The 16,272-nt window shown below is 41.0% G+C and overlaps 1 protein-coding gene across 2 annotated transcripts; it reads right to left on the bottom strand.

Moving 5' to 3' along the window:
- Positions 1-5,493: 5,493 nt before the first annotated feature.
- LOC131221777 (G-type lectin S-receptor-like serine/threonine-protein kinase At1g11330) lies at positions 5,494-14,891 on the bottom strand. Of its 2 annotated transcripts, XM_058217085.1 has the most exons (7): positions 13,415-14,886; positions 11,309-11,440; positions 7,923-8,122; positions 6,864-7,071; positions 6,479-6,716; positions 6,207-6,357; positions 5,494-5,912 (listed from the first exon to the last, which is right to left on the bottom strand). In XM_058217085.1, the coding sequence occupies exons 1-7, from the start codon at positions 14,679-14,681 to the stop codon at positions 5,613-5,615; spliced, it is 2,496 nt and encodes an 831-aa protein (XP_058073068.1). In that variant the 5' UTR covers positions 14,682-14,886; the 3' UTR covers positions 5,494-5,612. The 2 variants fall into 2 exon arrangements, with proteins under 2 accessions (XP_058073068.1, XP_058073069.1); XM_058217086.1 differs by lacking the exon at positions 6,207-6,357 and having other exon boundaries at positions 5,725-5,912; positions 13,415-14,891.
- Positions 14,892-16,272: the final 1,381 nt, after the last annotated feature.

The raw sequence follows: 16,272 nt of genomic DNA on the forward strand, positions 1-16,272 counted from the left end.
ATGGACGTTCAAAATCACCCATTCTTGACCGAAATTTCGTTCTGAATCCAATGGACGGGGTGGATTTTCCAGAAAATACCTCTGTGGGGCCCACCAATCACGTCAGCGCCGGACGTGCGAAAGGCTACGCACATCCGTGAAATCGGACTTTCCAGGCAATTGTGGCCCACCATCTTTGATCATATGGTAGATCTGAACCATCCATTGTGTAGGCCAGCCAAAACACTTCTAAGAAACGCTGATTTTACAGAAATAATGCTAGGAACGCGAGAGTTATGAAGCCCTGAACTTAGCTGCGAAAAGGCTTTCGCTGCGCGCGCGATAGCTTCCCAAATCCGATTTCCACTACTCCAAAAGCTATAAAAAGAGTTCCAAACGTGGAGAAGAGGTCATGCTTGAATAGGGAACGTCAGATAGAGAGAGAGAGGCAACAGGAGGGCTCGTTTTGGAAGGCTTCAACGTGGGATGTTCGACAGGGAGCTAGGAAAGTAATTTTTATTTTTTTCTTTTTTCTATTCTTTTCTTTCTATTGTATTTGTTTTGGATTCAGCCCATTCATGTTGGGCTGAACCTCTTAGCTAGGGCTAAGAGGTGAAGCTTGCAGCATGATGGGGGACCTTTTTGCTTGTGCCTTTTGTTTAGACTGAACTGATGTTGATTTTAGTTGATTATTAAAGGAATATTTTTCTTAGTCTTTAATGGTCTGTTGTGACTGAAATTACAATGGGTCTGCAATGGCTTTGAATATTTCTTTTCCCCTTTTAATGTTTATGACGTCAGGAAGCCCTGTTGTTTACCATCGTCTCATGGGCATGGTCGGATGGCGATACCCTTCCTAATCTTCATACATTATTGATTAGTTGGTAATTAGTTTAATCCTGTTGTTTTCTTTGTCTCCTGGGCATGGTTAGATGATGGAATCCATTCTAATTCATATACCTTTCATCTTGTGAAGACTAGATCAAGTAGGTTCAGTTTGATTACCATGATTCTTGATGCAGGCAAAAGATCTCCCTGATCCCTACAAGTGGATCCTCTGAATCCCTAGTTTCTTTTCTTTAAATTCCTTAAAGTTTTAGATAATTATTCCACAATTATTCCTTAAACTCTATTTGGTTTAGAACACATCTTAGTCTAGCTCTAGTTCTACTTGGTTTCAGATAACGTATAGGTATCAGTCCCTGTGGATTCGACCTCGGTCTTACCGAGTTTATTACTACATCACAACCCTATACTTGGGGAGTGAACAGTATCCAGATTGGCTACCCCTCGGGCATTCCAAATAATGACACTATCCATAAGTAATGTTCCCTGAGTTAATAGCCCTCCTCATTAGTCTTCTTATCCGACCGAACCATTCTACTGTAGTCATTCTAGCCTTAGACTTCAAAGCTTTCCTTCTTCCTGTTCTCTTTTTTCCTATTTTTTGAGATTTCCCAATCTGAGGAATCGCATTGGGTTCCTTGAAACAAACAATCTGTAGATGGTTTTCAATAGACTGGGTATCTGAATCAACCTCACTATTCTGAAAATCACTGTCTTGATCTTGCATCAGCGGATCAGAGTCTGGATCTGGCAGATCATCTCCATTGCTACTGCCGTTCCTACTATTGGGGATGTGGTCCTCGCCTTGGGACAGGGCACATCCTACATCCAAAGTTCTATCATGGTATGAAGATAGATCAACTGTTAGGTTGAGAAGCTGTGTCTTCTATTGAGTCCAAATGGTGAGGATGAACAATCTTCCGTCTGTTTAGACTAGAGCAGTGGGGAAAATCTCTTTCCAATACTTGAAAAGAGGGCGATTTTAGCGATTTTTTGCTATCTTCTGCATGGTGCATAGGACTATTGGACAGCTCGTCATTTAGATCAAAAAAAATTGTTGGAGGATCTCTTGTTGGATGTCTCTTTGGACTCTGTCCTGTTGGATGCTGGGGGAGATGCTGGGCTACTGATGGGATAATACCAATTCCTTCCTGGCTATTAACAGTCATAGAGTTATATGCCTGATAGGAGATGGTAGCGAAGAGGGGACTTGGCTGACGTTCCTGGTATATAAACATTCCTCATCCAATCTGGGTAAAGTGCTATTGATATCAACCGCAAGACTAATCGATGTGGACTGGAGGACCTTAGGCAAAAAGGCTGTTTGGTTGTCCTGACATCACCTAGAAGGTAGCAATGTGAATTGTTGGGCTGATATGGGGTTAAAATCTAACCCTGCTTGTCTTTGCACTTCCTCATTACCTAGACTGGTTGGAGTTGGCATGGGGGATGGAATCTGGCTCGTATTTCTGATATCCGGTCCTATGACATTCCTCTTTTGGATCATTCCACTAATCTCTTCTCATGGGATTCTGGTTGGGGACTGCCTATTACTAAGCACACTAGATGTAGGGTCTGCCTACGGTTTCGTTGATGGGTCCCTATTCCCATTCAATGTGACTGCTGCATTTCGTCGAGCATATGGAGTATGCGTAGGGCTAGCATGTATCTGATCGATGATAGAGATTATCTTAGAAATCTGAGGAGTCCCATCAATGTTCTCCTGACTTCTGTTGGTTAGAGACAATCAATTTTTGTTTAGAGGACTTCTCTGTATTTCTTGAATTTCGGAATGGGGGTCCTGATTGTGGGAACCATACTCTTTTACAATTCGTTGAACACCTAGTGAGTGCATTATGTTTATCAGCCCTTGCTCTTCTTCTGATGGAAGCACTACCGTCTGAACTTCAGTAGATTTGTTGCTAGTTGTGACAGCTTCTTTGGGCACGGTCCTATTATGCATAACATATTGCTCCCCTTCTTGGGACATCTGAATCGGTTCCAGCTTAGCCGAAGTAAAATATTCTTTATCAACAACAATGAGGTTAATTGGTTTGTTGGTTTCTATCCCCAAATGCTATTTGATTTTAACCCTAGCAAACATTTGAAATATTCCATACCTCGTGCAAGTGTCAATTTGAATCACATTCCTGAAAACATTGCCAAGGTCAACAATAACTGACTCCATCCATGCATGTGCCGATCTGCCAGACAAACGGATCCAGATCCCTTCCTCAAATGGGTTGAAATTTGGAGACCAGGGTACCAGATCTACTAGACCCATAGCTTGAATCAAAGTGGAATCAGAAAGGAAATCTGTTAGCTCATCTCTAGTTTTGAAGACTATTAGGAAATGGGTGTACGACAGACGGGCAATGTGGACATTGGAGGCTGCAAATCTGGAATCCTTGAGCCCCTCCACCAGATGCAGAATCGAAATTGATTTGTGTGACACCGTTCCTAGCAGTCCCAGTTCTAGATCTTGTAGTTTCTCTCCACCGATTTGGGGTTTGCCACCGTAGTTGCTGTTGTGTTGTGTATCTTTGGAGCTGTAGTGGAGATCTTTTCCCAATCTCTGCGATGAATTAGTGTTGGGGTAACTATTTTTCTACCCTCCACTTCACTTTGGACTTGTGGACCCTCTGATTTTCCTTTAGGAGTCCAAAGCCTAGGGTTCGCGTCCTTAACCGAGACAATCCTGCCGTTGATTCAGTGACCATCCAGCACCCCTTTGGCTGCCCTCGCGTCATCTTCATACCAGAAACGAACGATAGTGAATCCTCTGGATTGCATTGTTCCTGGGAATTGGGGGATATACACCTCAGCTACCCTCCCATATCTCTCGAAAATCTTTATCATGTCTTCTCAAGGGCAGTCGAAAGGAATATTCCCAGCAAACAGAGTGAATCCTCTTCCCCGTCGTACGTCCTTCATTCTTTGAAGAGTTTCCAGAGCGCGATTCCTCCTGCAGATTCTGTTTTCCTTTGACCATAGGAGACAGGTGCCCCCTAGAAGGAGCACTCTCATGAGGGCGACCCCTCATTCACCCCTCATGCGTTCGAAGCTATGCCAGACATTAACAAAGCCGTCCTGACCGGTGCTGGCCATGCATTGCTCTGTCATAATGCATTGATGCTTGCGTTATGTTGAATCCATGGCCATTTGTCTAGCCAGCTTGTTTTTGGTGATAAGCCCAAATATGAGGGAGATCATTTTCCTCCTCCAACTGATCCCGCTGTACTGAAGTTGGTGGAATCATTTTCCTTTGTCCCTCTGGCTCTGCCTGGGTGGTTTTCAACACTCACGTGGTGTGTGGGTGTGTGCATAGAAAATTTGAAAATAAAAGATGGAAATCTCCCATCCTCTTGTTTTTTTTCCACATATACTCACGTTGTAATGGAATTTCACCACCTATGGGTACTTGTCAGTTTACCACCGCCGGTGCAAAAGTAAGGACCTATCATTGAAGCCATCATGGGGCCATGGAAATTTTGGGTCCTCGAGAAGGTTTCAATGGTAGGCATTTCCAATACCACTGGTTTCAATTTTGTGCCCTACTTGAGTTTTGGATCTGCTTGAATTTTGGATTCGTCCTAAAAGGAGCCCGAAAAATGGAAGGAGGGAGTCGATTTAATTTCCAGGGACATCCTGATGGACCACAAAACTTCTACCAACCGTAACTTCCTGATTTTGAAAATGGATTACCAGCTCTTGAAAGACATGATTGACCGATCAATAGGTTCCTGGGGACACATAAGAGCCCCACAAGGATTCATCGTTCCACGTCACATGCCATATATGACTGGCATAATTATTGACCCACCAGCTCTTTTTGCTTTAACTTCCTTTTCGTAGCCTCGATGCCTTGACAGAAGCTAAAATCCCCATCTTTACCATGGGAAATTCAAATTCCATGAGTGCTTGAGAAACAAGATGACGTGCAAGCACTAATAGGGCCATCGATGAGCTGAGCTGTTGATCTGTGTGTGAGAGTAGTCACATATATATTGCATGTACATATTATTTATCTTATATGGTATATATTGTTGATGGGTCATATAAGTGAGCTAGTTCCCATACTTACATTAAAATGAACCCTCAAGGTAGAGGCATAGAGGGGATAGGAGGGTCTGAATCTCCCAAAATGAGATTATAGGATTTTGACTCGTGTATACTAATGTTTAGGGGTGATATGAGATTTATATGTGTTATATAAGATGCTTGATTGACTTAAATTCGAGTTGCAATTTTTATTTTTCAATTAACTTAGACCGAAATAGCTTGACATTTCTGTTTTATTTTATGCAATGTCTCCACTTTATTTTTACACATTTTAATTTGTAGGTGTAAGTGGTCATGGGAAAGTTGTGCTCGTCATGGGCACATTAATTATCATATTGGTTGGGCAATAGGAACTTTTCGGATATTTTTATGAACATGGCCGGGCTTGAGCTAGCCTAGAGGATCTTGTGCTGGGATTTGGCAGAATGAAGTCCCGCCCAGCCTGGCACCTTGACGGTCTAACCAATAGAAGCCATACCCACCATGAATAGACAGGAGGGAGCAGTCATTCTGTAATTTTCTTTGCAGCAATGGGATACACCCATCTCACTTTTCTATTAAAAAGAAAAAAGAAAAAACTACATTGAAGGAGCCAATCTCCCAAAGTAGAAAATGGTGCTAAAGTTATATAGGCTCAAATGTAATTTACATATGAAATGAAAGATCCAAACCTCATTCTACCAACAAACAGACGGCCTCTGATCTTCCTTTGCGAGTAGCAAGAACTATGTCCTGGGTTCTATGGTGCTAATTGTCACCTGGTTTACAGAGTTATCCAAAGATGGATCAGCAGCTGTGGGACTCTTCCATGTTGAAAATGCAGGTCGCTTTGGTGATGGTGGTCTTGCACTTTCATTGCCTAACATGAGAACAACAGAAGGCATGGTTGGCCGATCAGTTGGATTCTCCTGGACACACAACAGCCCCACATGGATGCATCTGTCCACTTCGTGGGCCACATGCGAGTCACTCATCAATCGATCCATCAGCTCCAATCCCCTTTCTTCATTCCACAGTTGCCATGCCTACAGGAATTGAAAACGGTACGCCTTTGTCATGGAAAGTTAATTAAATTCTACTTGAAGCTAAATTCCAAATCAAAGAAGTGAAAAGATGGCCCATTTCTCGTTCATGATGAGAAGGATTCTATATGCGCAACCAAAATGGAATGAAATAGAAGAACTGCTTTGAATGAGTCTAGAGATTCTACTCAACATGAACGGGTGGGTAGGAACTATTGGTACACAATATCCTGTGTAGCAACTGAAAAATAGAAGTTGGTCTAAACCAAGAAAAGATAAATCTTGTTTGATTCTTACACATCCTAGAAGATTGGACCACTGTTCATGAGGCCAAAATCCACTGCTTCGTTTCCCACTAATGATTTCTAACAATAAAACTCCGAAGCTAAATACATCGGATTTCTCTGAGAAAACACCCTGTACTGCATACTCCGGTGACATATAGCCCCTATAGTTCAATCATTAAAAAAAGAGAGTTCAAAAGTGAAAGTGTTAGAAATTAGCATTTGTGAACGGAAACATATGCATTCACAAATTCATCCACATGGCCACCCATAAATGGTACTTACAATGTCCCCACAACTCTACCAGTGTTTCCTCGAGTTTGATTTCCACCGAAGATCCTTGCCAAACCAAAGTCTGATATTTTAGGGTTCATTTCACCATCTAATAGAATGTTGCTTGCCTTCAGATCTCTATGAATGACTCGTAATCTCGAATATCGATGAAGATAAAGAAGCCCTTGAGCAATCCCTTCAACAATGCGGAAGCGCACACCCCAATCCAGATGTGGTTGTCTGCTTGGGTCTGATGAATATTTTTATTAGAGATATAAAAAAAGCATTTCAAGAGAAAAAAATGTAGATGGTTAATATATATACAACCAGGAAAATGTTTATCATATATAGAGAAATTGAGAATTTTTTTCAATGAGAGGGATAGTTAAGAGCAAACCAAATAGATATTTATCTAGGCTATTGTTGGGCATGTACTCGTAGATCAATATCTTTTCTTCGCCGTATATACACCAACCCAAAAGTTTAACAAGATTCCTGTGTTGAAGCTTTGCAATAAGTTCTACTTCATTTTTGAACTCCTCTAGGCCCTGTCCTGAGCTTTTAGAAAGTCTCTTCACGGCTACTTCTTGCGCCAAGAAATTTCCCTATTGGCCAAGTACATACATTTATTAGTTTTTATTTTTTTTTTCCATTTAAATTTTTATTTTTAAAGAGGCCTCATTTTTTTCGTTGCCACTGGTAAATTTAATTGAAATATATACTACAAATTCTTTTTATGGGAAATAGTATTTTTGGTAACGAGATACAAAATATAGAGACTGGTACCCCTACAAAATTGCAAAATAAGCTTATTTAGCAACACTTCTACAACTGTGTGAAAAGCATATCCATCTGCATGTGAAAGTTGCGAGATGATACACACAAGTAATCCAACTATCTGTGTGGGTCCCACTATGGTGTGCGTATGGTATCCAACCTGTGATAAAGTAAACCCCAGCAAAACTATGGGATGAAACAAAAGCAAGGCTTTATCAAATTATCAGGTGAGCCATACCACAAAAATTAACACAATCATTCAAGAGGCTCTAAATTCATGTGGTTTCTCACACGGAGGTTGGTATCTTCCTTTTATTGGGGCATCCCACTTTCACGGCCAGGTCATCTTTGAGGATGATTTTACCACATTGTAGATAGCTTATTTTACAACATCGTAGAAGAATTGGCCTCACAAAATATGGTGGAAGTAACATCTGATACAAAGAAACAATCATCAATCAAGTCATTGAATTAGAACCCTAATATGGATTTTTTTTATTTTTTATTTTTTTTCTTCTCATGAACATTTAGTGCTCTTTAAGAGACATCAAGAGAGAGGATGAAATGATCACAACTTCCTATTAAATATATTCCCACACCACAATGTATTTTCTCTCACTACCAAAGCTACCTGAACAAGTAGTATCACCATATTCATGTAATGCAAACGTAATATTACCTTGTAAACGGAGCCAAACCCACCCACTCCAAGCTTATTTTCCGGAGAGAAGTTATCCGTGGCTGCAATTATACAATCAAAATCGACCAATGGTAGCTCTGAGATATTTGTCCCGCTTTGAAGCATGTTATGTCCCTCGTATTGCGTTTCAGCACTGATAAAACCGTGCATGGGAAATGCCTTGTTTGTTTCTCTCCACCCTTGTAATGAACAATGTGAAAAATTATTCTTGTAACGAAGACTTTATCTAGATATGAATATAGTCATAGACATTTGTTGAGTTGCCTGCACTTCAATCCCCATCGACGATCTAAAAAATTTGGTTAAACAGATTATCTTGTGCATCAGGTGAAATCCACTGCATAAGTGGCCCAGCCAAAACATTAGATCAGTCAACTCTTTTAGTTGTGCTACACGAAATATGGACGGCCTAAAATATTAGTTGGCTTGCTTTTCTTTGATTCGAAGGTCCGCAGGTTGGGACATCTACATACGCATGTACGGGTGCGAGAAGTAGTGCATGCAACTTAACAATCAAGGGATTGCTACAATGCACCCAACATATCGCTCTGTTTTTACATTGGGGGGATGTAAGGAGGTTGGATTTAGGGTCATGGTTCAAATTATCCAAACTATTCAAGCTATGGGAATCACTGTGGATGATGATAGTTAGAAATTCATAGATATGATTATTTCCACCCTTTGATCATTCAACTATTTTCCTTTAAATATGGACCATCTCCTCTATTTCCTCTGACACCTATCATATATTGTTTGGGTGGTTAGTACATGACCGCAGGTCGAATCTGCTTATAATCCCTCACACATTAGGGTGCATTGTAGCAAAGTCCCCATGATAGTTACCTCTAACGAATCACAATCTGCCATCAATACATGCAAAGGTGCAAAACGATCAGTCAGTAAACGTACATTACTTCTTATGAGGAATCTATGGAACTACTTGGGTCATAGTCCAAAATCCAAAATCCAAAAACTCAATTGGATTTGATGTTCAACGGTTCGGGCTGACTTGAAGACTCCACTTGACTCAACTGAGTATTTGATAATTAAAAATTTTAAATTAAGGATAGGAATAACCATTTAACATAATTAAGATAAGTGTGAGTAATACGAAGCACAAAAGCTGTTATCAAACCACTTAATGGTGCATTGTTTAAGTTCGTTTTTTTCCTTTAGCAGAGGTAGTGGGTTTGATTTCCTCCCTTCATTCACATTTTATTGGTGTTCACACCGTGACCGAGTCATCCCACGTCGGGGTTGAGTCAGCCTAAGGACTGAGTTTCTCGGCAACTTGGCTTGAAACTGTGCCAAGTCAATTTGAATCAACCAAATTTTGGCTCGACCCAGTGAGTTTTAGAACTATTTTTGGGTTCGAATTATAAGGAGCACAACCAAAAAAACATGTCGTATAAGCATATAAGGCATACTGATCATAGTTTCATAGCTTAAAACTCAAAAAATAAATAAAATAATAATAATAATAATAATAAATAAATAACTAAAAGGAAAAAACCATAGAATGTTAGACTCTAACTTTATTCAACCAAATTTCACCAAGGACTCATAGGAGCAATCTAGTCATGAATTGGTGAAAGCTCAAGAAAAACTCAATTCAACTTAGAAGAAAAGAAAAAGGAAAAAGATAAAAGAACTCAGGCAAAATTCAATACAACTCTCGTTGACTTGACATAACTGGATGTTATTTATACTTTCTAAAATTTAAACATTAGTGGAAAACTCGCAAAAACTGGGATGAGTGTTTGGGAAACTTGTCTGAGTTTTCTAGCTGATTCCATCCCTACTGCCTGACCCTTTCGTCTAAGGCTTGGATAGGTAGCTTCTGGAGTGGGATCCTTCAGCCCCATTGATTGTCCTGTTGGCTGTCTGATAGTGGAACATTGGAGCTGCTGTCTTTTCTATTCCCCATTGTCTGTCACAGGTTTATGTGGGATCGGCATGGCGATTTGTGGCTCTCATCAATGCACCTCTCTAGTGCAGTCTTTGTTGGGTTGATTCTGTCCTTGTTTGCCAGGGGAGTTCATGTTCTGCAGCCGGGAGATACCGACTGCGATGCTCTGTTTTTTTTTTTTTTTCGTCAAAGTAGCTTCAGTACTTCTTTTATTTTTTATTGTCTCGCTCCTTCTTTTTCTATTTATAGTCTTCACTATATGATAGGTGAGGCCCCCTGAACTCTATATGTACTTCATCTGTTCATATCAACAAAGGTAAGGGGAGTGGCCCTTCTTTTTTTTTTTTTAGAAAAAAAAAAAAAAAAAAACCCGAACTGTGTTTTGAATTGGGTTTCCGTTTTAAATCTACTATACAACTGGGTTGTCTTGGTTGGGGGTCCCTTCAGGTGTTTTCCGTTGTGTGTATATAACCTTGGTGTTCTTTTTCAAATTTTTTTTTTTGGTGTATGTGTTTGTGGTTGAGCTTATATTTTAGGGCGGGACCGAGCCTTTTTGTGGGGCCTGCCCGAATCGGTGGACATTTTGATTCTTTAATCCTAGTCAGGTGGAGTGGTCCCATACAAAAAAATAAAATAAAAAAATCACTCGTATGCAACTGACTTTTCACCCTTTTATGACACTTACACTCTATCAAAGCATAGAACCCACCTCCACCGCTCTTTTTCCTGGTTAGCAACTTTTTCACCCTTTGTTAATGCTTTGAGAATTCTTCTTAAGCTATGTGCCTATTTCATACATTCTGCCCCATCTTATTAACGGGCTTCTGATTGTTGGATAGGGGCATTTACATGCAGGTCCCGTCTGATGTATGGCTTGGATCTCACACCATATGACATGCTGGCATACAGGGAGTAACCTCAGTATTTGAATAGTATAGAAGAGGTTCAAAGACAGATGAATGCTTGAATACATTATGAGCTATTGCAACGCGATACAATAGGACTATAGCGTTCGAATCTGTATCATCTTCTAATGATCCACACAAGCGAGTCTCACTTTGCAAGCGGAGAGTCAACAAATGAAAGCTGTAAATTGGATTATTTCAACCCTTCCATAATTAGCTCTTTTGCTTTGAACATGAATTGTCTATATATGTAACTTTTACATATTTTAAGGGTTGAAAAATTCAATTTGAATGAATTTTTTTATTTTTTTATTCCCTCCTATTAGGCATTTCCCATCCAAGGGAGCCCTATCAAATAGATGGTTGGGATCAACAAAATAAATGAATAAAATCCCAAATCCGGCTGCTAGAGTATAGATGGTTGGGATAAAAATAAAATAAAAAATAACAAATAAAAATCCCAAATCCAGGTGCTAGAGTCCTGATGTGTCTTGTTGCAATATGTTGGGATGTGATTGAGCAAGCCTCGGAAAGACATGACAAAAGCATACCTTTTGTCCTGCGTCTCCTCCACAAAAGGTAACCAGAAGTGCCCAAAAGAAGCATCGCTGCAGCAGCTGATGATAGCAGAATGGCCAGCAAACTTCTCGCCTTGGATGAACCGATTACCTGGCCGTCTTTACCTGCACGCAAGAGTAAAAATAAATCTACTTCGTAAATCCTATGCTCTGCATGTACGCATGCGGAATTTGTGCCTATCAAAAGATGGGTTCGACCGTGCACATTCCCCTCTTGGATTTTAGAATCGGAGACTGGGATCAACTCATACCCTACTCAGATGTTTTTTATTTTTTATTTTTTGCCGGAACATGGGACTTCTTGCAAGGAGGGCGCATCCCACATGCATTTCTCAGTACCCTTATTTGTCTCATCCAAAGCTCAACTATGCTTAGAGATTATAGGCTGATCAGCCTGTGCAATTGTGGGCACATTCCTCTTGATCACTCCTACCAATCATCCTACTAGGTAGAGGAATTAAATCATCTTTTTTCCATGGCGACGCTGTGACAAAGGTATAGACTCACTTTGCCCATCTTTTTGACATGCCTATGTCTCGTTTTCAATGGATTGAATAAAGAGAAAAGCAATGATCAAGTAGGGAGAGTCACTCCACTAGATTTCAACTTCTTAGGGGACTGACTCCTTTGATTATGTGGGAAATATCTCTAAGCCGTAATGCTGCTAGACTCTGGGTCCATAAAATGTTGGAAATTAAGATCATAGCCAAAGTCTCTCCATGTCTGGAGGAAGTTTGATCTTCTCTGCATCAAGGCGACAAGAACTCTCTTTTGGAAACTGTCTCCCTGTAGTCTTTGGGCCTTCAAGTAAGACAGTCAGAAAGGTTTGAGAGAGCCACGATTGTCAAGTGGCAGAAGCTTCCTAGGGATTTCCTTAAGCTCAATGTGGATGGTACCTCCCGAGGCAAGCCAGGTGTGGGCGGAGGAGGGGGAGTTTGTTGGAATCACTTTGGCCAATTGATCATTTCTTTCCATAATGGTTATAGCCATGTCTCTAACACCGTGGGGAGGCTCAAGCATGTTGGATGGCCTAATGAACAAAATTTTGGTAGAGACCGATTCCCGCATCTTGGCCGACAGGATTTTGAATCCCCTGGCAGCCAACCCCAGGTGCATCTGGTACAGATTGTATAATATTCATGTCAAGCGTTTTACCCTCAACCTCAGATTTTCACATCCTTCATGATGGAAATTCGGTGGCGGATGGCCTACCCAAATTAGCTAGCGAAGGGTTGACCAACAAACTATATAGAAGTCGAGATGAGCTGCACACCCTCATTAAAGGCCCTCTCTTGTTAGACAATGTAGGAGTGGGATCGATTATAAAAAAAGAACTATCTTTTGAAGGGTTTGAGGGCTGACTGTCCAAACGTTTTGCTTGGCCCTTTCCTTGGGTGGTTGGCTTCGTTTTGTAGGTATGGTTGTTCCCTGCTGTGCATAGTGAATGCTGCAGAGATTCTGGCTCCCATGTATGTCTTTCTGCTCTGTGCAGTGTGTGTATTTCTTGAAAGAGGCACTGTTTAGAGTATAAATTCCAAATTCGCTAGTTCTCGACATTCCTTCGATTATGGTTTATGGTCGAATTTTAAGATGCAAGCATCAAACTGATCATCAGAACCGCCCATCATCTGGGTGTAGCATGAACGGACCATGTTCCTCAACCAGATCATCTCGACCATCGGTTAGTGGTGTTCAAACAGATGGATCAACACAAAACACCAACAGCCAGATTTGATGGGGAAATTTTAAGATGCAAGCATCAAACTGATCATCAGAACCGCCCATCATCTGGGTGTAGCATGAACGGACCATGTTCCTCAACCAGATCATCTCGACCATCGGTTAGTGGTGTTCAAACAGATGGATCAACACAAAACACCAACAGCCAGATTTGATGGGGAAATTCAGTGGTCAATATCAAAAGTGATTTTTGCATCATGGCCCAACCAAAGTGCCACACACTAGAGAGACGGATCCCATCGATCGTCCGTGACAAATGCTGTGAACCCAAATCATTTTTCATTACCTAAAGCAAAATAATAAAAAATGAAATGAAAACAGAGATTGAAACATGCATACCCAATTCGGCTACTGCCCGACGCACGTAGAGCTCGACTGTACCCACTCTATTGCCCACAAGATCTATCAAATCCCCAACCCAAATCACACATTTCCAGTCTCCCCAGTCGCTCGCATTATTATAGGCAAAAGCACTGCAAGAACAGTTCCTGAGACATATCAGTTCACACTCTCTTCTACTAACATTTCCAGCTGTTGATATTGAAAAATCTGGTAGTTTCGTCCTCTCCACCTTCAAAAATTCATCTGCCTTCTCACAATTTAATTGCTTTTGCCTCACACAACCTCCAGACCAATTCCTTGAATCCCAGTCTCTCTGGATTTTGGGTTGGAACCCTTTTAAACACTTGCACATTGATGGTGAGCTGCTATTATCACAGCTTGCAAATGGACCACATTTAGCATACAAATCACATTCATTTGTTGGAAACGAACTTAAAATTTGCCACTCCTTCGAATTCTCTCGCCATGCCTGCATCTGAAATAGCCCTGTCGGGGTCAACACGAACCTTAACATGATTGAATTGTCCGAGATAGTGAGCTGAACAGAAATTTCATTATTGTTGCCGACGACGGCAGTATAGCCCACAAACTGGCGGTCCCCCTCAAGCCTACTGAAAACCGTGACTTCTTGCCATACAGCACTCCTCATGTACACATCTGGCCCCTTCCAGATGATGAGCTGACGAGGCGTGCGAGGATCAATACCATAAGAATATCGCCCGATATCTGGGTCATTTTCATCTTTCCATGACAAGAGACGGATGTTTTCTCCAGTTTTTTTATTCAAAGACACTCTCATGCCGGGGAGAAATGAACCAAGGGGGCTGTCAAAGCTCTGCCACACGACCATCTGATCAGTTCGTCTCAAAATAAGATTTCCAGTATCCATGAGTACTGCCATAATACTATTTTCAATGACCATGGTAACTTTGGATGACCAAAGTATCTTTCTGTACCCATCCATGACCACCAGATTCCCATCGTCGGTGATTGTAAGGACTCCGTTGGAATCTGTAAGTGGTTTTTCTTTGTTGGCCACCCATACGACCGTCTGATTGGGAATCTGGTTGTACCAAATCCCAACGTAGCGATTGGTAGAATTATGTGGACTGAAGAAGCCCAATGCGAAGAGATCATTGGAAGAGGTTATCGTCTGGTTTGCACCGATGGATTGGCCCAAGGTGATCCTGTCTTCAGCAGTGCAAGTTAGCAGATGAAGAAATGAGAAGATGAGCCATGAAACAGATGAGAAAGGCCACCCCATTGAAGCGAGTGGTACAGATTGTTTGCTAAACTGGCGGGTCGATGAATGATATGGAAGGAACCTTTAGAATCATTTCTTCACAGCACCTTTATATCTTGTTGGGCCCTCATCAGAGGACCAGAAATTTCTGGTAGAAGCCAAAGCAGAAAAGTCAGTTTGCATAATTGATTCGAGGCCGCATATCCTTGTTGGATTTAAATTATTCTACGAGTGCTGCATGTGGGACCAAACAGAGCGTGTCTAAGGTGTTATATTAAAAATCAACGATCAAAGACCAAAAAACAAAAAATGCACACAGAAATAATAAGAACTAAAGCACAAAATTAGATTGTGGAGATGCACAGCCCAAAAGAAGTACAGACTATAAGACTTCTTTTTTTTTTTTGGTAAATAACTGCGGATTCCATTACAAATATTGAGACTTTACAACAGGTTACTTCGGGCAGACCTTCGACAAAGCAGGCTCGCCTACAGTAAAGTAGCTAAGGAAGGAAGGAAAAGTGTATTATGCTTTACTGCGGATCCTCTGTTTCTTCGAAACAGCGAGCAGCTGAATCCAATAATATCATTACTAGTCCATGTCACTGTAAGTGCTGCATCACCGGCTTTTTTTAATATATTAAAAAACATCACCGGCTTTTTTAAATATATTAAAAAAATTACATTTCAGGGAAATTCTAAAACTGCCAGGCTCGCGGATTAGGTGCTACCCCTGCCTGTTCCAAGCTCGGGACACACAGAGGCTCCAAGGGTCATTGAGGGGCCACTGTGATATATGAACTTTATCCACACTGTCTATCTGTTTTTTCATATCGTTTTAAAATATTATATATAAAAAATTAAAATATCCAAGTCTCAAAAGGGCCACAAGGTGGGGGTTAAATTACTACCGTTGAAAAATTCTTAGGGACCATAGAAGTTTTAGATCAAGATGATATCTGTTTTTTTCACTTCATCCAGGTGTATATGATCATATCAAGGGGTTAGATGGAAAATAAAGGACAAAATGGGCCCCAAAAATGTTTCAACGGTGGGCGTCCTTAGCAACGCTTCTTCATATGGTGTGGTCCACTTGAGCATTGGATCTGCCTTTATTCTGACTCAAATATTTAGAATGATATGAAAAGAGATATGGACAGTGTGGATAAGCATCATACATCACGGTGGCCCATCAATGGCCCTCCGAGCCTCCGCCTGTCCGGAGCTCGGAACAGGTGGAGGTAGTACCTAATCTGCGCCCCGCCGTTGACGGTTTCGTTTGGAAATCGGATTACATGCTGTTTACGGTACACTCTTGCACTTACCGTACGGAGTAAACTCAGTTGGGGAATGTATGTGACCTATCTAGGCCGTCTATCCATTTTTCCATCTAAATTAAGGAGTTGAGACCAAAATTGAAGTATATCCAAATATCAAGTGGATCATACCACTATAAACAGTGGGGTTAATGATTTCCACCGTTACTACAAGAAAGATGGTTTTTAGCGACGAAATTTTTAGCGACGAAACACATTTTCGTTGCCAAAAGTACACTTTTAGCGATGAAATAGTTTTTCGTCGCCAAAAGTGTACTTTTAGCGACGAAAATTTT

The sequence above is a fragment of the Magnolia sinica genome, chromosome 12 (assembly GCF_029962835.1).
Source record: "Magnolia sinica isolate HGM2019 chromosome 12, MsV1, whole genome shotgun sequence".
NCBI lineage: Eukaryota > Viridiplantae > Streptophyta > Magnoliopsida > Magnoliales > Magnoliaceae > Magnolia > Magnolia sinica.